This window comes from Rhinatrema bivittatum, chromosome 3, assembly GCF_901001135.1.
Source record: "Rhinatrema bivittatum chromosome 3, aRhiBiv1.1, whole genome shotgun sequence".
Taxonomy (NCBI): Eukaryota; Metazoa; Chordata; class Amphibia; order Gymnophiona; family Rhinatrematidae; genus Rhinatrema; species Rhinatrema bivittatum.
Window position 1 is genome coordinate 375,855,352 of NC_042617.1, and position 25,648 is coordinate 375,880,999.

General features: G+C 44.5%; 1 protein-coding gene across 1 annotated transcript in view; it reads right to left on the minus strand.

Moving 5' to 3' along the window:
- Window positions 1-13,002, minus strand: part of LOC115088599 (dynein gamma chain, flagellar outer arm-like) — a 535,861-nt gene extending 522,859 nt beyond the window's left edge. The window contains exons 1-2 of the mRNA XM_029596857.1: window positions 12,825-13,002; window positions 4,189-4,361 (exon numbers count right to left, since the gene is read on the minus strand). Coding sequence (XP_029452717.1) covers window positions 4,189-4,361; window positions 12,825-12,963 — 312 coding nt within the window. The 5' untranslated portion in view covers window positions 12,964-13,002. The remainder of the gene's footprint in view (window positions 1-4,188; window positions 4,362-12,824) is intronic.
- Window positions 13,003-25,648: the final 12,646 nt, after the last annotated feature.

Below are 25,648 nucleotides of genomic sequence, written 5' to 3' on the forward strand. Positions count from 1 at the left end.
ACTAAGTCCCTGCACAGAGCCTACCATCCTTGAGCCTTCCATTCCTTTCACTCCCTCCCAACACGGAGGGTTTGGATTGGATGCCTCATCCTATTTAGTCCAGACATTTTAGTGTTCCTGGGAGTCATTTTTATTTAGATTCAGAGCAGTGAGGATGTAACATTTCCACTCTCTGGTAAGGCCAGGAATTTTATATTTTTTAAGTGGCTTCTTCATAAGAACATAAGAAATTGCCATGCTGGGTCAGACCAAGGGTCCATCAAGCCCAGCATCCTGTTTCCAACAGTGGCCAAACCAGGCCACAAGAACCTGGCAAGTACCCAAAAACTAAGAAGATCCCATGCTACTGATGCAATTAATAGCAGTGGCTATTCCCTAAGTAAAATTGATTAATAGCCATTAATGGACTTCTCCTCCAAGAACTTATCCAAACCTTTTTTGAACCCAGCTACACTAACCGCACTAACCACATCCTCTGGCAACAAATTCCAGAGCTTTATTGTGCATTGACTGAAAAAGAATTTTCTCCGATTAGTCTTAAATGTGCTACTTGCTAACTTCATAGAATGCCCCCTAGTCCTTCTATTATTCAAAAGTGTAAATAACAGAGTCACATCTACTCGTTCAAGACCTCTCATGATCTTAAAGACCTCTATCATATCCCCCCTCAGCCGTCTCTTCTCCAAGCTGAACAGCCCTAACCTCTTCAGCCTTTCCTCATAGGGGAGCTGTTCCATCCCTGCCAGAGGGTTATCCCGTATTTAGTTGCAGTGAGATAGATTTTTGCCTGATTCCCTTTGAGGCAAAAGGGCTCTCAACCCAGAAACCTGAAGGTCTCTGAGCCCCTCTGCACCCTAGATTGGGCAGGCACCAGCGACAGATCCTTCTGAGTGAGATTGTTGACAGGGCCGGCACGTCCATTAGGTGAACTTCGGTGGTCGCCTAGGGCGCCGAGCCGTAGGGGGCGCTGAAAAGCATCCACGTGGTGCTGCAAGTGGGGCCTATCCCACTCGCAGCAAAGAGAAATAGAGACTGTGTGCTTCTCAGGGCTCGCAGCCCTGAGAAGCACACACAGGCCAATACAGTAAAGTGCGCTCCAACGGATACAGTCTTTTACATACAATTATTTACTGGATCGCGCACCCAGGAGAGTGGCCTGGGCGCTTACCCATTCTCCCGCAAGGTTTTCTGTATCGGCCCGTATGTCGGAGCCAAAACAAGTGGGGGGGGGTGGGGCAGGGCAAGAGTCGCCTAGGGCACCCAATACCCTTGTACCTGGTTGTTGATAGTCAAGATGTATCCAGACTTTTTCAGTAGGGACTCCTGCTTAAACCTTGCACCCTTTGGAAAAGGCTCCTCCCGGACACAAAGGACAAGGGCTAAAGACCTGTGAGCCCTAATCTACAACCTGGATGGGGCAGGCACCAGTGATGGTAAAGCAGCAGCCACCGAGAGATTTTTCAGACAGCAAGTAATCGGATATTGTTGCGGGAGGTTTATTTGACTCATCCTTCCCCAGCGTACAAGAGCTGGGACAGCCTGGTTCCCACCTTCTAAAGACTTTTCCTGCCAGAGAAGTCACCAGTTTAACATCGAGGAGAAGAACCAAGATTCTGGGAATTCCCACTCAAGTCTCCACCCCATGGAATCAAGACAGATTGAGTAATTGCGAATAAACTGGACTCGGGCAGGACTTTTCTGTGTTTGAGAGGACCCCTCTAATAGGATTCCCGTTTGACCCGCTGGGAAAGCTTTTGTGCACTTAAAAAACCACCATGGGAAGCTTTGCCCAGATACCCAAGAGATAAAGGACGCCTACCCAGAAGAGAAAAAAAACCACCTTTGTACATCAGTCAGCTGTAATTTCACTTTTATTGAAAAATGGACTTTGCTTTATGTATTACAAAATCAATAAATATTTAATTTAACACCCAGTGCCTTGTCCTGCCCGGTTTGTCCCAGCATCTCACACCCTGGGGTGTGCAGCAGCACAGGGAGAAGCACAGCACTGCCTGGGCCATAAGTGATAACTCTCCCCCCCCCAAAGAGAATCCACTCTGGGGAGGAAGAGAGTCATATATGGGAGGAGGGATTAGCCGGAGCAGCCCCGAAGAATAAATGTTTGCATGCCCTTGGGATTAAAAAAAAACCCACTAAGGGTTACACATTACAGCTTCCCGAACTTGCAGACCTGTGCAGCTTTGATTTGGAAAAATCACTGTTTAAAAAAATATTGTTGCTGGCCGTTACTATGTACTTACAGATGTGGCAACCGTAATTTAGTTACAGTTCAACAAAAGAATCCATTGCTGCGACAATGGAAACAGAACTCCAAAGCACATAAATGACTAACTTCTTGGTTCTTAGGAGCATAGAGGAACTACAGATCTAAAATTATAATTTACTAACCTCCCACCCCACACCCCACCCCATCGGAACATTACAGCAAACCAAGATTAGGTAAGCGGATGCCAAAAAAAATTGCAGTTCAGTCTGAGTGTTCGTTCGAGTACAGAGGGTATCCAGAAATGCAAAAGGGGAGCCTGTATTTTCACTTAGGTGAAAAAGTATCTTTGTTATTTTCTCTCTCTGCTTTGCTATTCTTTCTTTTCTCTACTTTATGTACTAACTTTAGCAACACGTGTACCGACTGTTTTACCAATAAAGTTTCTTGAGTTTTCCAAACAAACAAAAAAAAAAGATTCAGTTCTGCACTGACATTTTTCCCCATTTGAAAACACTTGAATGTTTCACGTCGATAAATCTGCTGCCATTTTATTCCACTGGAGCAAAAGCTTCAATAAATCTTCTCCTTTAGTCTTTTTAAAATGCAAGAAAATCCCTTTTCTCTCCCTTCCTCCTGCAAGTCCAGAACAGAAAGTTCTTGTGGGAAATTTGCCTTGGGGTGAGGGAGGTGATTCCTCTCTACTCGTTTACTTAAGGGAGGATCACTTCCAGATATCTCACATAACTTATGCTGCACCATTTACGCCAATGTGACAGCAATTTTCAAAGCGGACTTGCGTTCATGAATCCATTGTGAAAAGTATCCCTCCAAATCTACCCCCTCATGAGTTGCACCTGCTAGCAGCCGCGAGCACAGTTTTCTTGCAGAATGCACACACGTATGGTCGAATTTTTACAAAGTATGCCCATAAGTACAAACCCCTCGCAACTCCGCCCCCAGGGATGCCTCCACTCTCTCCAGGTAAACTGGCGCACGAGCAGGACACACTGTTTTACGTGCAGAAATCCCTTTAAAAATGACCCCCTATATGTGACTGAAGTCAGATAACTTTACTGAGAGGGAAAAATCATTGTTTTTGATCCAACATAATGTTGCATCCTTTCAGAACTTCCTACTAGTCGGTGTAAGCTGTGTGGTCTGACTCTACATTACCTTATATCTTCAGACCAGCCCACGTTGGGTCATGTTTCCCTGTGCCATCCCTGGCCTTGTTCTTATTTCATTCTCAGGCTAGGTCATACATCCCTGGGCCAGTCTCATGCCCAGAGCTGGCAGGACCTAGAAGACAGCCCCCCCAAGCTTGCTGCCCAGGACAGCAAGCTCTGGCAGGGAGGGGCTGACAAAAATGTCCCCGAGGGCCTCCATGGCTGCTGCCTCTCCTCCCGCCAGTCCGTGTGCTTCCATCTCACCTTGCTCCCTCCAAGCTCCTGCAACCATCCTGGGAAGCCCCTCTGACTGCTAAAGTAATAGGACCACCCCCAAGCCTCACACTTATCCATGCACAGTGCCAGGAGCATCTCTTCCTTCCTGCTCATGAGGGCTCTCAGCTGGCATGGGCTTACAGTACCCCCCAGTGGCTCTGCCTCTTCCCGCATAATTCTGAATTTTAAACAGGACGCTGAAGTGGAAGAAGGCTGGGCAGCTGCAGGGACTGTGAGTCCAAACTGGTTGAGTCCCTACTCCCTACATGTAGGAAAGAAGGGAGTGATACTGCTGCTACTGCCAGCATTATACACAGAGAGCAGCAGAGTCCAAGGCTGCTCCGCTGCTTTGGAAGAGAGGAGGAAGCTGGAGGCTGCAGTAGATGACTAATGGAATCAAGGTGAGCCAGGTAAGGCAGGTCTGTGGGCTCAGGGAGGACAGGGAAAAAGTGCTACATTTTGATGCAGCCAAGGGCTTGCAAAATTCCTTTGCCCAGTCTTATCCAGATAGGTGCTTACCTCGGGACGCAGGAAGTACAGTAGTGTGTGGCTTGGGCTGGGGTTCCTTCCTTTCCCTCTGCCTGGGAGCTCTTGGGATCTTAGCAGGTCGGGAATCACACGCAGGTCCCATTTTGTGAGCGTTTGCTTATCTCCAGCTTCAGCAAAGAAAAACAGGGTCTGGTGGCCAGCAGCTAGGCAAGAATGTAAGGTCTACTCATTAAATTGCAATAAAAGATATTTCTGTACAAAAACAACTATTTTTACATGAAAAAAATATTGCTGAACTCATTAAAGATTTAGTCTATTAAAATATTGCATGAAAGCCTTATTTTTACTGTTCGTAAACCTTTTTTGGCCCAAAATCATATTACATGTACTCTATATTTCCATGTTAATGAGAATTTAGCACATGATCAAGTATCCCCATGCTATTTATCAACCTGCAATAAGCTCTGGAAGCAAAACTGAATGGAAATAATGAGAAAACGTTTCATGCTAGCTGTTGGAAGGCATTAGAACCTGATTAGAAATAGGCAGAACATCTCAGACAGCATTCTGCACACCTGAAAAGGCACACCAATAATTACATATACTTTCCTAGCAAGAGAGCAACATTGAAGGACATCAAAAGTGCTCTCAAGAGTGTCACCAGAGCACCCAGGGTGATGGGTGCAATTGATTGTACTCATTGTGCTTGTGTTGCCTTGCCTTGCTAAAGGGTGGAAGTGTATCAGAATTGGAAGCACTATCACTCCATTAATATAGGGGCTGTGATGCCAGCCTGAAATGGTGTCCAGGTTCCCAATGTCCTGTCACAGTTCTCTTATCTAGAATCACTCTGCCAGGATTCTGAGGCCCCTAAATTCAGGGGAAGATGGCTGCTGGGTGACTATGGGTAATATCAAATAAGGCTCATACAACATGCCACAAAAAATGGCTGATTTCTGTTATTTGCCTTTCATAGGTGATACAAACGATGAAAGCTGGCCTTGGCTCCTCAGTCCTGTGACAAATTCCAGGTTTTCAACAGAGCGAGGGTATAAGACATACACGTCGACTTGCTCTGTCATGGAGTCCATTTGGCGGTGTGCTGAAGCTGAGTCAGTGTCCTTTAGGATGGCAAGCACTAGGAAAATACCTGACCCTCCAGCTGGTGGAAAATGGGCTCCTAGTGGGGCTGGGATCTCCTGTCTCTGACGTTACTGGAGACCACTGGAGTAGAACGTCCCAAAACAGCTGGACGTAAATGTCCTTCTCATGGGCAGAAACCGGTGGCAAAAAGAATTCGTCCCAAAACAACTGGAGCAAAACTCTACGAAAAAAATACTTCTCTCTTCTTCTCTGTTAGTACCTAGTCAGGTCACTGCTGACCCTTCTTAGCTGGGTGGAGAGAATCATAGCGCCTTATCCTGACCTCCCAAGGCACGGGAGAAAATCCTCTTTAGGCAGGCACAAGAGCCCAAAAGCAAAAATCTCAGAAAAAAACCAAACAAACAAAACAGCTCTTCCCAAAACTTCTTTTAATGCTCTTCTTCGGTCCTCCAAGACAATCCCTTCCAGACCTGGGGAGTACTGGCCAGGGCAGAGTCTCTTCCTTTGGATCAGGCCAGGGGTCACCACACCACTCTTTCAGCTCAAAACCCCAATAGCAAAGCCATTTCCCTCGAGTCAGGCTGGGGACCCCAACACTGGGGATCACTAAGAAAAATCTCCAGCTTTCTTGAACACCAACTAAAAATGCCCCACCAGCCAACATGCAAAGCTGCCTTTTGTAGGAACTGCTGCCCAATCCAGACAAGCCTCTGTGGAGATGCCTGCAAGGATGGTCTGCAAACTCTCTCTGTAAATCCTAATATTAGGGATTAAGCTAGGGACAATGGAGCTAAGGGTCTCTACCAAAATGGCTCATCCAGTCTGCTCAGCAAGGTGTTTATGGTTGTAAATGAGGGTCTCTGCAGGTTACCCCTGTGCCTTCTATTGAAGGTTGGAACTACCCATGCCATCTGTTTAAGGTTATAACTGTGGCTCTGTGCAGATTACCCCCCTGCCTTTCCTGGAAGCACAAAACAATATTTCAATTTAGCTATGGGTTGAACCACTACTCCATGCATACTACCCCAGCATTTTGTTTCCATCTTCTTAGCAATAAGAGATCCTGCCTGGGATTTGCTCTGAAAGAGACAAGATGCCTCCTATTGGAGGAGGCGCAACGGTATGCACTTCCTCCTTTGTAGCTTGCACTTGTTGCTTTCTCTTCATCACTTGATTCCCGATTCACTACAGATTTTCTAAAGAAAAAATAGTTTAGTGAATCAGGCCCTTAGTGTCCTTTTTTCTCTTTACCATCCTCACCATTTCTGACCGCGAAGATAACAATGTAGGTAGGTTACACACAATTTTGGATCACCTTGAGGTCAATATTCAAAGCCATTTAGAATGTTATCCATCTAAATGGCAACTTATCCATCTAACTCCAGTGTTATGGTTCTTTGCAGTCTCCCCTCCACCAGTGGACTCAGATGAGGCCCGCTATGAACTTAACTCTTCAACACATCCCTGGTTTCATGCTTCAGCCGGTCTTACACCCTCTGCTCCAACAGGGGACCTCCACGAGCACACTGCTTTGGCTGGTCAATCTCCTCTTGTCTGCGTGCACCACACCCAGACTCTAGCACTACTTATCCTAGTCTGACCCTTGGCTTAATGCTTCGAAATCCTGTTCTTTTTGGCTTCTTGCTCTAGCCACTTCTGCCTTGTGGCCTTCTCTGACTTTTTCTTTGTTTATTCATGGCCTTTGGGTCTTCTGACCTCTGTCTTCCCTTGTCTTTACCTTGTGGTCATCCAGCCTTCAGCCTCTGTTTTGCCTTGTAGCCATCCAGCCTTCAGCTTTTGCCTTAACCTTGTGGCAATCTGGCCTTCAGCCTCTGACTTTCCTTGTAGCCATCCGGTTGCCTTGCAGCCTATCTAGGCCACCCCTGACCTCTGGCCTACCCACGCCTTGCCTAGTACTGAGGCTTCTCTTGGCCTCTCCCTGTCACTAGGCTTCTCCTTTTCTTGCCCCTCAGGGACTCCCTGCATTGTTGCCTTCAGGCTTGTGTTTCATGTTCACTGTTGTCTTTGTCGTGTCCTGTCTTGTTCCTAAGTTCCAGTTACACGCTCACCTGCACCCTATTCCAGAGTTCCAGTTCTACTCTTACTGCACTCCATTCCCGTGTTCCACTTCCACTCTTACCTGGACTCTGGTGAGCCCCCTCTGTAAACTGTACTCTTCAGCACATCCCTGGTTTCATGCCTCAACCAGTCTTATAATCTCTGCTCCACCAGGGGACCTCCACAAGGACATTCCCCTAGCTCGCCAACCTCCTCTTGCCTGCCTGCACCACACCCAAACTCCAACATTACTTATCCCAGTCAGTCCCTTGCCTCAATGCTTTCGCATCAAGTTCTTTTTGGCTCCTTGCTCTAGCCACTTCTGCCTTGCGGCTTTCTCTGGCCTTTTCCTTGTTTGCTTCATGGTCTTTGGGTCTTCTGACCTCTGCCTTCCCTTGTCTTTATCTTGTGGCCATCCAGCCTTTAGCCTCTATTTTGCCTTGTAGCCATCCAGCCTTCAGCTTTTGTATTTGCCTTGTCGCCATCTGGACTTCAGCCTCTGACTTGCCATGTAAGCATTTGGCCTTCAATTTCTAGCCTGCCTTGTGGCCTTTGGGCTTCTGGCCCTTTCCCTACTTGCAGCCTACCCAGGGCCAGTGCTAGCTTTTTTGCTGCCCAGTGTGAGCAAGTAGCATGCTGCCCCCCAATGATTCACTCATCTCCCTCCAGCAATCCAAACCCTAACCCTCTCCTCTGGAACCCATGGCCAATGCAAGAGCACTAGATTCCCTAGCACCCCATCTCCCACTCCAGCCCTCTACAAATACAACTGCAAATTATGCATCTAAATAGAAGATTTTGCATTTAAATAACATTCAGAGTACAGTCTTCTGAGGCGAAAATATCCCCACAACAACCTGTACACTATACCCACATGCACTGCTGTGGTGCCAACCAGAAAACCCTGCAAAAACACCCACATGCCACCAGGCCCACTGCAACGCATGTTGAATGTGGACCCAACCCCCAGAAAAACACAGCAAACCTCCCTGCCAAAACAGCACCAACTGCCAGTGCTCAAACAACAACAATCCATCCATGAAAATGTAACATTGCAAATACAACACCAGCTCCCAAAATCCAATACACCACCCACCAGGAAAATGGAACAAGCCAGGCTGCCAAACAACCCCACTCACCAGCAGAACACTTCACTTGCCACATATGCAAAATACTGACAGACCCCCGCCAAATACAGAAAAAAACAGACCACAAAGTAGAAATAGAGATCTGTAGACAAAAACCGAACTGGACATCGCAACAGTGCAAAAACAGAAACATCACCATTTCCCACAAAACATCAAACAACAAAATCAAGAAACATAAAACATCAAATATAATAGTAAAACTATACCAATAAAAAAAATTTCAAGACAGCTGAAGAATAAACATCCAATATTTAAATACTCATTTAAATTGTCTTTTTTAATATCCCAAACACCAGCAAAATACCTCAAAACAGCAGACACATCAAACACCCAACAACCAAAACCAAAAAGGATCAAAAAAAAAATTCCACTCTCCATACCTGGGGATTAGTGGTGGAGGAGGGGCACACAAACTCTCTCCCTTCTTTCTCTCTCTCAGATATGTACACACACTCATGCTACTTCTCTCAGACGCACACACTCCCTCTCTCCCACACGTGCATATGCGCGCACACACACACACATGCTGTCTCACACGCATGGGCTTCACCTTTTCTTTTCTTCCAATTGCTCCCCGGGGAGCTCTGGACCCGTCTCTTCACTTTGACCTCTATCAGATCGGGATCACAAGGTGGCCTCCACTCGAGCTGCTGGTGAGATGTGGTCTGCCTGCAGCCCAAAGCCTCTTCTCCACTTAGGCCATCAGCAGATGGATGAGTCCACCAGACAGACCACGGCCTCACTACCTCGGCTCCATCCCCCACTCTCATCCCCCTATGCCACCATCTCCACTCCTCCTCCCTTCTCCCCCACCCCTCCTTCTTCCCCCACCCCCTCTCTCTCTCCAGAGGCTCTCCCTCCTCCCCTTCGCACACAACTCAGCTCCTCCCCCACCCATCCCTCCAAAGACTCCCCTCCCTCTCACCCCCTACTATCTGATGATTCCCCTTTCTCTCCTTATTTCCTCTATCTCAGCTTCCTCTCTCTTTTCCCCCTCCTTCCTTTTCTCTATCCCTTGCTCTTTCCTCCCATTCCTATGCTTTCATCACCTTTCTTCTCCCCCCTCTCCATGCTCCTCCCCCACCCAGTCACTCCCAGGCTCTTCCTCCTCCCACTCCAAAAGCAGGGACTCCCCAACACAGTCTACTAGTGTCGGGCTTCTCTCTCATCCCGTACAAACTGGCAGCAGGGGAAGCACCAGAGTGACAATACCCCCCACTGCTGCAGAGTCAGTCTTGTGGTAGAAGCTGCGAAATCTCGCTGCTCCTCTCATGAGACTGACCACGCTGCAGCAGGAGATGACGCCATCCAAACGCTGCCGCTGCTCCCATTGCCAGCTCGCGCAGAGGATGTGCTTTTTTTCCCCCCTACATCGGTTTGGCAAGCCTGCTTGCATCCTACGGCTTTTTTAGTTTCAGCTGTTCATGGGGTGGAGTCCCCCGGGCAGCCCCGCAGCCTCCACTATCTCGGCCACCGGTGGACCCAGGCCGCTGCCTCCTCGGAGCTGCCACCCTGTGCAAGTGCATGTCTTGCACAATGTGTTGCGCCAGCCCTGAGCCTACTTAGGCCATCCCTGACCTCTAGCCTACCCAGGCCTTGCCTCTCCCTGAGGCTTCTCTTGGTCTCTCCCTGTCTTGCCCCTTGGGGCCTCCCTGCATTGTTGCCTTCAGGCTTGTGTATGATGTTCTGTGCTGTCTTTGTCCTGTCCTGTTCTGTCCTGTCTTGTTCCAGAGTTCCATTTCCACTCTTACCTGCATCCTGTTCCAGAGTTCCATTTCCACTCTTACCTGCATCCTGTTCCAGAGTTCCATTTCCACTCTTACCTGCATCCTGTTCCAGAGTTCCATTTCCACTCTTACCTGCATCCTGTTCCAGAGTTCCATTTCCACTCTTACCTGCATCCTGTTCCAGAGTTCCGGCACTGCCTGCCTTCCTCCAGCCTCATCACTGGACTGCTCAAGTTTAGCCCTAGCCTCACCATGCCATCCTGTGCTACTCTGGAGGTGGTGTCCACCATGCTCCCCCAGCACTGGACCCACAACACCAAGTTAGCGATTATAATTTCAAGTTAGCCATCTAACTCCAAGTTAACCATTTAAATGTTTAGTTTTGCATATTGACCTCCTATTTTTTAACAATTGAATAGTTATAGTTTCTTCACTGGTAATTCAGACTTTTTTTTTTTTGTCTTGGATCATTCCAGAAGGTATGGATTCCCTTAACTCAATCTGGATAAAGAAATAAACTTCAGAGGTTTGGGGTTTTTTTATGTTTGCAATATGTTTTATGGTTTTGTGAATGTACAGGCTTGGAGCAGCATGTATAGAGAGAAGAGGCCAACCGCAGGTGCAGGGACTACACCATCCTCAACCTCTCCTTTCTGCTTCCCTGAAAAGGGGAACATAATTTTAAAACAGGATTCATTTTATTTTGAAAAATAAATTAACATTTATTCTGTGGCATATTTGTTGTCATTTGAAGGTTTTTTGCATTTAGTCTTGTGTGTGCATGAATAATGGGTCTGCGTGCAGGAGAGTGAGTATGTGTACAGGGTATATCCAAGTAGTGTCCACTGCAGGGCTTCCCAAACCTGTCCTGGGGACCCCACAGCCATTCAGGTTTTCAGGATATCCGCAGTGAATATGTATGAGATAAATTTGCATATACGGCATCTCCATTATATGCAAATTTATCTCATGCACATTCACTGTGGATATCCTGAAAACCTAACTGACTGTGGGGTCCCCAGGACAGATTTAGGAAACCTTGGTTTACTTGTAATACTTGTGAGCATGACATATAAATGGAGAGGGAGGAAACCAAGTGTGGTTAGTGCATTAGGCTGCTTGACCAGTAGATAAGGATTATGAAAGCTCCTTTTAATGAAACAAGTGCTGCTGGCAATCACAGTAGTATCTTTTTTTTTTTTTTTTTTAAATCATCAAGAAACAATGCCAAAACAGGACTTGTTATTATCTCTTTGCTAACACATTTTTTTTCTTATTTAATTCCACTGGAATAAGAGAGTGAATGGAAAGAAGGTGGCATGGCTTGGCTCCCATGACTTTCCATGGGAGGAAACAAAATATATTAAAATAACATTTTTCCTCCCTTAGAAAATAATGGGAGCTATATGACTGAAAGGAAGGTCGCTTGGACTCACTCCTGCTGTGATCAGGAATAAATCTATTTGGGATAAAGGGGAGGTGAATAAAGCCCATACAAAGATGTGGGTGAATAACCCTGCACACATAGAGTGTGTGTGTGTGTGTGTGTGTGTGTGCGTGTGCATGTGCACGCGTGTGTGTGAATGTGCTCGCGTGCACGTGTGTGTGTGTGCGTGTGTCTAATTTTACTTGCTTATCAGTCATACAGTTTTCTAAAGGGCCATTTCTGCAGGTAAAGCACTATTTCACCCACAGAAGTCCCTTTGAAAATTACCCTCTTTATGGCCACACTGAATACATTTTTGTCTCTTCAAAAATACACTGAATAATTGTTAAATATACCCTTTTACAACAGCCAAGATTTGCAAAGCCACAATATTCAGACACTGTCAAATGGAGGCCCAGACCTCCAGGGGTGAATCAACCCCATAAATATTAAACCGGCGCTAACATAGCTTTCTTATGTGTTAATAGAACATCCATCTTTGATGTAGAGCGGGGCAAAGTGCCATTATATCATGACATCATATGGCACATTCCATACATTGTTGCTTATTTGCCATGGAATGGAACCATGTAGATATGTTTTGGAGTTCGAGTCACTTATCACAATGATATATCATAAATAACACCTTTTAGTAACTAACATGAAATGCCACTCTTGCCAGAGCACAGCATATACATTGTTATTAATTTGTGGGTTTATGAATTTTGTATTTCATTTTTGTTGTAGGAAGCCATATATAGCCATCTAGCACTTTCGATGAAGTAGTACTGGCAATATTGCAGCAACAAGTCAACAAAAAATATTTAACACAATATATGCTTGTAAATGATTTTCTTCTAACACAATGTTCTTGCATAGCTAATTGAAATTGAATATGATGAACTGTTCAGATGCCTAAAATTTGGGGTGAAGCTTATCAAAGTTTTTATTGACTAGATTCCATTACCTATTTCACTTTCACTAAAATCCACTCACAGCAACATGAAATTGGAACTGGGCCATCCTATTGTACTTATCTGTTGCTTGGTTTCAAATTAAGAAGACTAAATTGCTCAACCTGTTTAAGAGTACATTTGCTTGATTTAAAAGAACCATTTTTTTTAATACAAAACCTGATGGAGAAATTACAGTTCCTTTTGACGGTTTAGCAGGGCCCCATAAAATCATAAAATGCATACATACCCTGCAGAAACTCATTGATAAGCTGCAAGTTTTCTGGCTGCAGGAAAACCTCTTCTAGTTCTGCAGGGTTGTCTTCTCTCCCTCCAATCTGGAAAGTCTCTTGAACTTTAATGGCTATCCACCAGTGCCTCTCATCCATTTTCGTAAGGTTTGCTGCCTCTCCAGAGCATGCAGTGAATCAGCAATGTATAATCTACCAGGAGGACAATGGTTAAAGGCTCGCTGGAGGCAGTTTCCAAGCCAGGGCTTGGAGAAGTTGGCATCTGTTGTCAAGGCCAACAGTAAACAATATTCACAATGACTGGGAGACTGACCAAAATCTGCAACAATTCCTCCATTTGTTTCTCCTGATCAAAGCAAAGCCATGGCGTTCTTTAAAAAGAGGATCAGCTATGAGAGAACTCAACAGGGACTGCATACACTGCTGGAATGCACTCACTTACTGCCATTTTCAAAATCCACATTTGATCTTTTCAAAAGCTTCTAAACTGCATGTATTACCCCTGTTATTCTTTCTCTTCAGTTAGTTGTCTTTTCTAAATGTGCAATGGTGCTGCTAAGTATATGCAAACAGCCCACCTAACAGGTTTCTTGTGTGACATCCTGTGACATGAACCAAGCCATGCTTGGAATGCGCATAACTCACAAGCAGTTCAGGAGCTAGAGCCTATGAATAAGGGAATAAAGGCAGAAGCTGTGTCCTCAGATAAAGAAATCCCCTGAGACCTTACCTGACGATCCTCAGGCAACAATAAGTAGACTGAGCTGAAAAGTAATATCAGAAAGGGTTATTTTTTTCTGTCCTGACTTTTCTTTGAATTAGACATACTTCTAATCCATTTAGTCAGGGTTCACACAGTACTGATGATACAAGTGCTGTAGACAGGAATTTGGAATTATTGACATTTGGAAATTAGATGGACATATTCAAATTTGTAGACCTTCATTCTTGCCTTTATTTCAACAGTGACACCCCAGTTTAACACAACAACCCTCCTTCCTACATCATTTATCTAAGCACACTTAAAGAGTTTCACATATTATTGATGGAAATTACTTCATTTAAAGAATAAAATGCATCCTTTTCTATACTTTGTAACTCTTTTTTGCACAATTTCTGTCATTTTGAGTATCTTGTATATTTTATCTGTTTTACAGCAATCCCTCATTTTATGGAAATTGACTTAATGGAATTTCACTTTAATGGAAATTCTGTTTTGGGACCAGTATTCAATATATGGAATGCGGGGACTCACTAGAACAGAATTTTGACCCAGTGCTCTTCCTGTAATTCTGAGCTTTATGCAGGCCATTTCCTGTTCTGCATGAGGATAAAAGCTCGCTATAGTCCAAAGCCAAGCTAAACATTGCCCTAAGTTTCAGGAGAAGAAAATCTGAAACAAAAACTCCTGCCATGGTCCATAGTCCCTCTCCACAATTTTTTTTCTCCTGTGGGAAATAAAATTAAATGGAGATTTCTGCAAAGCATCCACATTGTTCAGAGGGCAGAGCAGAAAGGCCAAAAGAAAAAGAAAAAACATTACGTTAGATGTAAAATTAGAAGGATTAAGGCACTTTGAGTCTGGTGAAAAACTAAGGGAAATATCTAAGGCACTAGAGCTTGTAACATTCAAGTATTTCTTTGTAACCGTTTCCCGGGGAATGTGTCCAATTCCAAAGGACCATAAAATAATTTCTTAACCATGGCTAGCTGCTCCATCCTTTCCCCAATTCTTCTTTCTCCCAGGGGAGGATTCTTCTCTATGAGGGAAAGAATAACCTTCTTGGCCTGGGCAGTAGTATTCTCCCATATGTGTGTGTTACTATGGCTCTTTGGGACAGGTACATTTACAAACTAGGCCAGACTCTGAGGATAGGTGTTCAAATTAAAGTTTACTCTGACTGATTCCAACATAATTGAGACGTGCAACAAATAAAATGTGCAGTTGCATCCAAGGTCCTTAGATTTACATAATCCAGGATTTAATTGATTTCTACCTCTGGGATTTTTTCCTTCGTGAAATTGGCTTATCTTCCGTGACTGGGCATGCTAAGTGCCGTAAGTGGGCTGGGGGTATCCTAACCGTGATGGATACCCTGCCCAGTACCTGAGGTCCACAAAGAATCCCGTACACAGTGGCCTGTGTCCCAGGGGTGGAAACTCTGTCGGGGGGGGGGGGGGGGGTGTCTCCAGATGTCCTTCTTCTCTTTTAACCCTTCGATCTCCTCTTCAAATAACAGACGCAGCCTTCCTGGAGGAAAGGCCTGCTATTGAAAGCAGTCCTTACAGCTTCCAGATCAGGGCAAGGAAGGGTGGCAGAAGACAGCTTCCTTCTCATTGTTGAAAAACTAAATCTCTGATCAAAACTACTTCTCTTCTCTCTGCACGGTCACTGCAGCCTCCTCTTGAACCGGACAAAAAGGTACACAGAACCCTCCTGACTACCCTAAGCGGGAGATACAGCCTGCCAGGAATAGCACAGAATAACAAAAACTTCAGAAGTACAAAAATCCTTCTGCTTCTTTCCAGTGACGCAGACAGAACTGATTTTTTGGGGGGGGCTCAAGGTTAACATGGGTGGGCAGTAAGCATACAGGTCCGAACCTGTTGCGTCCGTCGGTCTCAGATGGCTTCGACCTCTGTGCCTCACCTTTCTCTCTGCTCTCCCCGCATGCCTTGGGAAGATGGCTACCGCCGCGTCTGCATGCCGCTCTCTCCGGCGTCCCCAGAACGGCAATGGCAAGGCAATCCGCCATGTTTCTCCTGAGTGCCTCCTAGGGTGCGTGCGCGCAGGCCACCCACGTCTTTATCCACGTCATGGCGGGAACCTCAAGGGCGGTCCCCTCGAGTGACATCACGCCATCCGGGTATTTAGCCTGCCCTTTGTTTGCTAACAATTTGAGTTAGCAAGGATTGGACTTGTCCGGTCTAAGCTACTCTGCCGCTTTTCACAGCCTTCGTCCCTCACCTCTTGTGCCCTGCCACAGAACCGTGGTCGTCTTCAGCCGGTTTGTGCCAAGCTGTCGGGGTCCTCTTTAGCCCGCAGGGAATGGCACCCTAGCAGGCAGGTCTTCAAACGTGCCGCTGCGGTTCTGCTCATGTGCCTGTAGGGGGGGTGGGATCCCTGGAGGCCTTTCATCATCGCACCGCTGCGGTTCTGCTCATGTGCCCACGTGGGGTGGGAGCCCCGCAGGCATGTCTTTGACGCCCACCGCGGGTTCTGCTCATTTGCCTGCCAGAGGTGGGATCCCCGCAGGCAGATCATCACCGTGCTGCTGTGGTATCAGGCAGCTCTGTTTGGGAGGGCCTAAGCCCAAAGTGAGTGGGCCACGGCCCATCCAGGCCCACTGCTTCTCTCTCTTCCCTCCAGTCCACTTCTGGAGACCCAGCAGGGCAGTGTCTCTCCTTTCTGTGCTAAGCTGTGGGCCTATCCTGGAGAGTACACTGAACTCACTCCTCCTCTCTCAAAATCAAATCTACACTGCCACACTCTAACTAGGGTTACCCCCCACCCCCAGTGGACTAGGAAATCTAGGGGTTTGGGGTTTTCATATATACATTGGTGATTCATTGGATGCATGAAGGTGTGGGTTATGTGTGAAGTATATATGATGAATAAATGGATTGTGGTGTGTGAGTGATAGATTTTTTTTTTACATGAGTATGTTATATTTATTTGTCCCTTTGGGTTTTTTATTTTGTTTAAAAAAAAGTGTGCAAATATTGTAATTACTAATTTGAAGCGTGTGAAAGGCAGAATGTAAATCAAACAAATAAATAAATTGTAAAGTGTATTATTTCCCATACAGTGACTGACCAGGAGGTCTGCCACATATTATACTGTTATTTGCTGTATTTTTTTTCGTAATTAGTTGTAAACCACTTTGAGGGTTTTTTATTTTCAGAAAAGGCAAATCTATAAATGCAAAGTGAAATGAAAACAATCCATGAAAACTGAGACACAACTAAAACAAGTTCTCAAGGAGTAACACCTGTAAGTGCCTTCATTAACTTTGAAAGGAATATGGAAGAAGACGTGACCTGAGTGAATGTCCAGCCATGGCCCATCAGCAATGGAAGCCATTCCACAAATTCAGCAGAATGTAATGATCATCACAGATTATGCTGGATCTGACCCACAATGAGACTTGGGAAATGGGCATCTAAATGTCTGTGTATTTTATAACTGTGTATATAAGAGTACTTGATACTCACACCAAACAATGATTTGGAGGCAGTGGGCTATAAGACTGTAAATAAAATGAATAAAAATAAATGAGAGATCAACTTTAATGAAGGCAAATGCAAAGTGATAGGCATGGGGGGAGGGGTGGGGAATCCATACTAGGAATTACCACTCAACAAACGGATCTTGAAGTCACTGTGGGCAATACTTTGAAATCCTCAGCTCAGTGTGTGGCAGCGGTCCAAAAAAGCGAATAGAATTATAGGAGTTATTTGGAAAGGAATAGAGAACAAAACTGGAAATATTATAATGCCTCTCTATTGATCCGTGGTGTGACCACACCTCAAGCATTGTGTGCAGCCCCAAAAATGATAGAGCAAAACTAGAAAAGGTGTGGAGAAGAGTGATAAAAATGGTTACTGGGATGGGACGGGTTCCTTATGAAGAAATGCTTGACAGGTTAGAGCTCTTCGGCTTAGAAAAGAGACAACAGAGGGAAGATGTGAGAGCTTTTTAAAATGTAAAATTCTAAAAAAAAAAAGTGTATTTTTTCACGGACCTATGATTAAACATGACCCATGTGTAAACGCTATTTACTGTGCATGTATGGGTGTTATGATGGTCCACTGCAGCAATTATTTCAGCTGTGTCTTGAATATATATATGAATCTATAAGAGTGTATTACATTGTCTAAACTTGAATATACTGACTTCATTGTTGTGCGCATTTCTGCCTTGGGTTTTACCATTCTATGCTTGGCAAGTACAAGTTTTCCAGGCAAGTAAACAGCTGATCCTGTTCCCACCTGCAGCAGGTCTGGCAATCTCCCAGGAATTAATTCACCACCCGGCTCTGGTCTTGCTGTCCTCTTCAGAAAGCCAGCAGCAGCACTTCCAGATCCAAAACTCAAAGCAGACAATTCAGGGAGGTTGGTGAGTCCAGCCGCTGATGTGTAAATTCTTCCAAAGTTTCACTGCAGGGAGCAGAGATACCTGAAGGACCTGCAGGTTCCTGCTTGTAATGCATGCAAACCTCCCTTACAAAGGCCTAGATTCTTTATTCTGATATATATATATATATATATATATATATATTTATATATATTTATAGCAGAATGATGAGTCATGGAAAAAAGGGGCAGGAGGGCGATAGTGGGCCGCCAGCCGCATCTCGGTGGTGTGTTTTCGCCCGCCGTGGTTGCTGCTGCACTGCCCACTATCACCCCATTGCGCCACTGCAAAAGGTGGTATTTCTGGCGCTACTGCCAGCAATAATATGCAAAACATTATCACCCGCAGCAGTACTAGGAATACATTTTTTTTGCCCGCCCTAATCCCGCCCTAACCACTTCCCTTTCCTAAATTTAAATATTACCAACGCGATGCGGTAGTTATCACATGCGTTAGAGTCACAGACAGACAAGCAAAGCAAATACATAAGTGATTTTTTTTTTTAAGAAAAAAGTGCTATGAAATTAAAAAAACAACCTATATGAATTGCTCTTCAATTCTTTTCTTACTTGTTTATCTTCCTTATTTGTACCCCACCAACTTGAGTAGAAAAGCATATAAGGTCCTCACATAGGTTCCTCCATCACCCGTCTTGCCCTTGCCTAACCTCAAGGCTCTGGAATAATCTAAATAGCTAGCAATACTAGTGAGGCTGTCGCCCAAATATCCAGCCTCCTAGGTTCTCTGCATGGCCTGCCAGACGTGAGCATCTGCATTTTTGCTAGGTCTTTTAGTTAATTACATACAGGCTGATACAGTACAGTGCGCTCCAGTGGAGCGCGTTAGCCCACGATTGACCACACGTTTTCGACGCGCTATTCTTACCCCTTATACAGTAAGGGGTAATAGCGCATCGAAAATGCGTGGCCAACCTCCCTGAAACTAATAGTGCCCGCAACATGCAAATGCATGTTGATGGCCCTATTAGTTATTCCCGCGCCATACAGAAAGTAAAATGTGCAGCCAAGCCACACATTTTACTTTCAGAAATTAACGCCTGCCCAAAGGCTGGTGTTAATTTCTGCCGGCACCAGGAAAGTGTACAAAAAAGCAGAAAAAACTGCTTTTCTGTGCACCCTCCGACCTAATATCATAGTGATATTAAATCGAAGGCCCCAAAATTTAAAAAAAATTAAAAATTAAAAAAAAAATTAAAAATTGGCCCGCGGCCTGGAAGACAGACGCTCAATTATGCTGGCATCCGTTTTCCGAACCCATGGCTGTCAACGGGTTTGAGAACCGATGCTGGCAAAATTGAGCATCGGCTGTCAAACCCGCTGACAGCCGCTGCTCCTTTTATCGCAGGCCCTCATTTAAATACTGGATCGCGCGCCCAGGAGAGTGGCCTGGGAGGACGTTGGGAGAGCGGGCGCTCACCTTGGAGCGCCGGCTCTCCCGCCGATTTTACTGTAGCGGCCTGATAACTTGCAGCCTACCAGATTAGATCCAGTTGCTAGTTTGGTTCTGTCTTCACATCATATTTCGCTCACAGCTCAGCTAGTCTATAGAGATAGACTCCTAACAGAAACCCCATTATGCATTACCTGGTTTTTGAGTGTCAAACTGTTTTTTGTGCAGGCATCCCTAATGGATGTAAAGGAGAACTACAGGAAGCTTGTCTACATTGTGTAACTTTTGGGAATGCTTGCCTACCCTGGTTGTTTAAATAATTGAGCTGTTGCAGTGTGAATGAGAGCACAAGGACTAGAGAGACAGGAACCAGTTAAAAATTATAAGTACTTACCCTATCAGATGCCCAGCAAGTAAAGTTGTGCAAGTATAAGACATGACGATTTATAGCAGTTTCTTGGCTACAGAAGTGAACAAAAATTAAAAAAACAAACAAACAAACAAAAAAAACCCCACAGCAACTGAGTACCCTGGCCAGAATTTCCATGGTTTAAAAAAGAATGGGACTCGCTGTATGTTTTGGTGAAGCAAAACAACATTGTTGAAGAACATAGTGGTTTTGCATTTCACCCCGAGGCAGCATTTTTTTAAATTTTATTTTTATTGAATTTCCATTAACTTAGCAAACAAACGAGTCACTGAAAACAGGGTCTTAAGGAAGAAAATGAAAATACATTTATGTAGAAAAAGTTAAAAATTAGAACTACAATTTTACCTTAGACCTAGGCACCAAGAAATTAGGGGAGAGACCAAGGGTTTCAGAGTGTAATATAACACCAAATAAAGTACAAAAGAAATATCAAGGGAAAAGAAAATTCAACAGATAATCTTCAGTTCGGTAACTAGATTAGCATGAGGCATCCCCAATTGAGGTATGAGAATCGAGAAAGACCCTTAATTGAGAAGGTTCAAAGAAAACATCTTATATTATTAATGTTCACAATATATTTACAAAGGTAGCAAATTACTATCTGAGCTTCTTGACACATAGTTAAGAATTTCATCCTTCTTTGCTGGCTAGATCTAGTAATGTCCAGGTAAATCCACAACTTTTGACCATAATATTACTTTTCTCTATTTCAAAGAAATAATCTCAAAATGAGAACTCAATCAGAAGAAAAAACAAAGCTCACAAATAAAGTACCATGATATGCAACCTGGGCACCACCAGAAGTTTCCAAAAAAATAGAAAGATCAGCAGTAGCTGAGGCTTGGTTACCCAAAGCCATATCTTCTTCTTTTCTCACCTGAGGTGTAATAAATCTTGGAGATAGGTGGCAAAGCTTCCGATGACATTTTTATCTATTTATTTATTTATTTAAGGCATCTTCTATGCAGATATTAGTAGAGACATCATATCGGTTTACAGCGAACTACAGAGTGGAAAATTACAAAAAACGGGGGAATGGGGAGGGGGTACAAAGAAACCAATAGGATAGCAAGGAAAGCACAGGAACAAACGCAACAGACAAACTTGAAAACCTTGAGAACAGATGCAAGGGCAATTCAAACATTATAACATTACAATGCACAGAAGGAATAACTGGGGTGGGGCTGTTAAAGGTTTTGGGGGAAGGCTTGTTTGAAAAGCCAAGTCTTTAATTGGGATCTGAATTTTATAATGCATCTTGGAGATAGTTGTTAAACTGATCCCATGGGAATATAAGGTTAACATGGGAAAATTCAAAAGTCTCAGATTCAAATAGCTTTAACAGACTCTCCTTTCAGTAAGTCACTTTCAACTGAGTGTAGATGAATTACTTTTTGATCCAATTCTATCATCATAGAAGAATGAGAGGAAACTAAGGGATCTAGAGTATGAATTTGATGGTAAATATCAGACGTCACTGAACTCAGTGAGGAATTAGATTTTTCTAACAACACTAAAGTATTCCATACAGAGTCAAGTGTAATTACTGGAGGCTTAGGAAATTCTTCTTCATAGATGGCGCTTACCAAGCTTTCCCGGCTAGGAGCCACCATTGCTTCATGGAACCCAGCTGGTTCCTCCCTTCTCAAAGGAGTGGAAGCCAAGGTTAGATGACCATGATAACCCGCTTCTACTGCCGAGCTCTGTTGTCTTGATGGCAGTAGCAGTGTATCTGCATCGCCAAATTCCTCTGTATTCACATCACAGACAATGGGAGCTGCCCCAGTGGTCGCTGACTCATCCGAGGCCAACTCTGGGCATCGTGACGGCGTCCCAGATCCCAAAGTCAAGGTATGAGAAGAAGAGGAGGGAGTTACCAGAGCTCCTGGGCTCAGAGAGATTTGCATGTCCAGCATGGGGGTGGTAGTGTGTAGCGCAGCCGCACCGTGGGAGGCGAAACCACACCGCCATGATGTGGCTAGCTGCCCACTATTGCCCCCTGTCCCTTTTTTTTTCTTTTTTGCGACACATCATTTTGCTATAGCGATTCATCATTCTGCCATAGCAGAATGATGAATCTAGGGGTAAGATTGGTAAGGATCCATTGCAGTCAGATTCTTACAGACCTATTTCATTAATTTTAATGTGAAATTTTTAGCAAAGATTATAGCAGATAGATTATCTCTAATCCTACCTAATTTAATAACAAATGAGCAGGTTGGATTTCTTAAGGAAAGACATTCTCTGGTTAATGCACATAAAATTACTGCATCCTTTGAATTTTATTAGCTTTTTGGACTCCTACTCAAGCATTTCCTTTTCACGGTCAGGATTTTTTTGTTTTATTCGTTTATGTTATGTATAATTTATATTTTATGTGTGTGTCATTTGTACATTGCCTGGTGCTTTATTTTAGGCGATTAATAAATCTGAATAAAGTTAAAGATAAACAAACATGAGGCAGTGGAAATCTCTTTTAGTATGTTTTGATGCTGAAAAGGCATTTGATTGGGCTAGTTAGGCTTGTATGGTAGAGAACATAAGAACATAAGAAAATGCCATACTGGGTCAAACCAAGGGTCCATCAAGCCCAGCAACCTGTTTCCAACAGTGGCCAATCCAGGCCATAAGAACCTGGCAAGTACCCAAAAACTAAGTCTATTCCATGTTACCATTGCTAATGGCAGTGGCTATTCTCTAAGGGGCGGATTTTCAAACACTATGCGCGCGGGTACTTTTGTTCGCACCATCGGCGCGAACAAAAGTACACCAGATTTTATAAGATACGCGCGTAGCCGCGCGTATCTTATAAAATCCGGGGTCGGCGCGCGCAAGGGGGTGCACATTTGTGCAACCTGCGCGCACCGAGGCCAGCGCGGCCTAACTGTTCCCTCCGAGGCCGCTCCGATTTCGGAGCGGCCTCGGAGGGAACTTTTCTTCGCCCTCCCCCCACCTTCCCCTCCCTTCCCCTACCTAACCCACCCCCCCGGCCCTATCTATACCCCCCCCCTTACCTTTGTCGGCAAAGTTACGCCTGCTGAAAGCAGGCGTAACTTTGCGCGCGTCGCCGGCAGCCCCGCTCCGTCCTCCGGTCCCGGGGGGGTGGTCTGGAGGCCTTGACCACGCCCCCGGGCCGGCACCATGCCCCCGAAACGCCACAGCACGCCCCGAAACACCGCGTCGTTTCGGGAACGCCCCCGGACACGCCCCCTCCCTCCCCTTTTCCTAAGCCCTGGGAATTACGCTCGTCCCGGGGCTTTACGCGCGCCGGCAGCCTACGCAAAATAGGCGCGCCGTTGCACGCAGGGGTTTTAAAATCCGCCCCTATGTGAACTTAATAGCAGGTAATGGACTTCTCCTCCAAGAACTTATCCAATCCTTTTTTAAACACAGCTATACTAACTGCACTAACCACATCCTCTGGCAACAAATTCCAGAGTTTAATTGTGCATTGAGTAAAAAAGAACTTTCTCCGATTAGTTTTAAATGTGCCCCATGCTAACTTCATGGAGTGCCCCCTAGTCTTTCTACTATCCGAAAGAGTAAATAACCGATTCACATCTACCCGTTCTAGACCTCTCATGATTTTAAACACCTCTATCATATCCCCCCTCAGTCTTCTCTTCTCCAAGCTGAAAAGTCCTAACCTCTTTAGTCTTAAATTGAATTTGGACAAGTCTGAAGCAATGCCAACTGGGTTATTTACTCTTCTTCAGTTCCTCTTAAATGGGCAAGGGACTCTTTCAAATATTTAGGGGAGATTATTAATAGGAAACCCAAAGTTATTGCAAATCTCAATGTGGTTTATTCAGCGCCGTTTGCCTATAGCCAATATGGCCACAGCCATAGGTACCGCTACCAAAAGTCACCAAGGAGAGCAGTACAGCCAGCGAGTCTTCAGCAAAAGGAAAAGCAGCGTGGCCCTATCAAAATCGATAGTATGGTCTGCGTGGCCTTAGAAGTGGAAAAGCAGCGCAGCCGCACTGCCAATGCTGCGAATTCTGGTGGGGCCGTGCTGCTATTTCACTTTCTAAAGCCGCGCTTACCATGCCGTAAATTTTGGCGGGACCACACTACTTTGGAGAAGGAGGAACGCACCCTGCTGGAAGTAGTTCAGTGCCCCATGGCCGGAAATCGTTCTTTGGCCACGGGGGCTGAAGAAGGAGACTGTTGCTATCTGCTATGTTAAGGAGGAAGTGAGTGAGAAACAGCATGTGTGCTTGTGTGTGGGAAAGTAAGAGAGCAATTGTACTTGTGTGTGGAAAAGTGAGAGAGAGAATGTGTGCATCTGTGTGGGAGAGTGAGAATATATATATGGGAGAGTGAAAGAGAGCATGTATATATGTGTGTGGGAGAATCAGAACATCTATGTGGGACAGTGAGAGACAGCATGTGTGTGGGAGAGTGAGAGAACATGTATGCTTGTGTGTGGGAATGCGAGAGAGAGCATGTGTGCATTGTGGGAGACTGAGAGAAGGGGTGTGTGTATGTATGCGGGGGAGTGAGAGAAAGCATGTGTGTGCACAACTACCCTAGTTACTCTCTGCCTGCTAATCCATGACAATTTCACGGCATCTGGAAATCAAAAGTTCCAAGATATGGATAACGGGGAATTTTTTAAATCCTTATTTTAATTGTTGGGTGTTATTTGATATGTTTGTTTTGAAATATTTTATTGATGTTTGGAAGATTTTTGTATGAGTTTTAATTACTGAATGTTATTCTGTTCATTAATTTTGATTCCTTTTTATTGGTATGGTTTTACTAATTTTGTTTTATGAGGAAAGGTAATGCTTCTGTTTTCCCATTGTTGCAGTGCATACAGAATTTGTCTTGTTGCGGTTTCCAGTTTAATTTTTGTCTGTACAATTCTATTTATGCTCTATGGACTTTTTATTCTGCATTTGAGGGTCTATCTGTGTTTTGCACGTGTGACTGAAGTGAGTTATTCTGTTAGTATGTAGTTTCTATGTAGGGATTTATAGCAGCTTGGATTGTTCTGTTTTCCTAATAGGGGGTGTATTACTATTTTAGGCCTGGTATAATATTTATAGTATTAACTTCCACAGGTAGGGTTGTTGCTGTTTGAGTGGCTCTCTGAGGGTCATGCCCATGCCCAAGATGCACTACAGTAGGCTTTATATCATATAGGTTCCAAGTATCTCTTGCTTTTTTGCAGGGTTTTCTAGTTGGCATCTCAGCAGTGCATGTAAATATAATATACATATTGTAAGTGATATTTTTACCTCAGAAGACTGTGCTTTGAATGTTATTTTTCATGTAAAATCTGTTATTATAAATGCATAATTTTTAATTGTGTATGAGGAGGGTGTGATGGGATGGGGGGTGCAAGGCTGTAAGGTTTTTGCTTAGCATGCACTGGCCAAGGGCATCGCTGTACAAACAATGAACAGAGTTTCCCAACTCTGTCATGTGTTGTGAAATAGGTGAGGGTGCAGTTTTTCACTTGACCACGGGCACCAAATTGCCTAGCTACAGCTCTGGGTTCATTTATTGGTTATTCTAGAAAAGGTTTTGACCACTTAGCTTTCTTTCCCCTTATCTTTAACAGAAAGATGAAAAGATGGAATTGGTAAAAAATGGACTTTATTGAAACTTGCCCGACTCTGGCCGAGTTTCGCTCTATCGAGCTGCCTCAGGGGCTTATTGAACCATTTAACTTGGCTCTATATAATTCCAATGTTTTCAGAGATGAAGGAACATGAGTCAACACACCGAATCTTGACGTATTCTAAGACCTGTCATTTGCGATTCATAAGGCACTTGTGCAAGCAGTATTAATGCGATTCTTCAATCGAATGACACCCAGTCATATACCGCTCTAC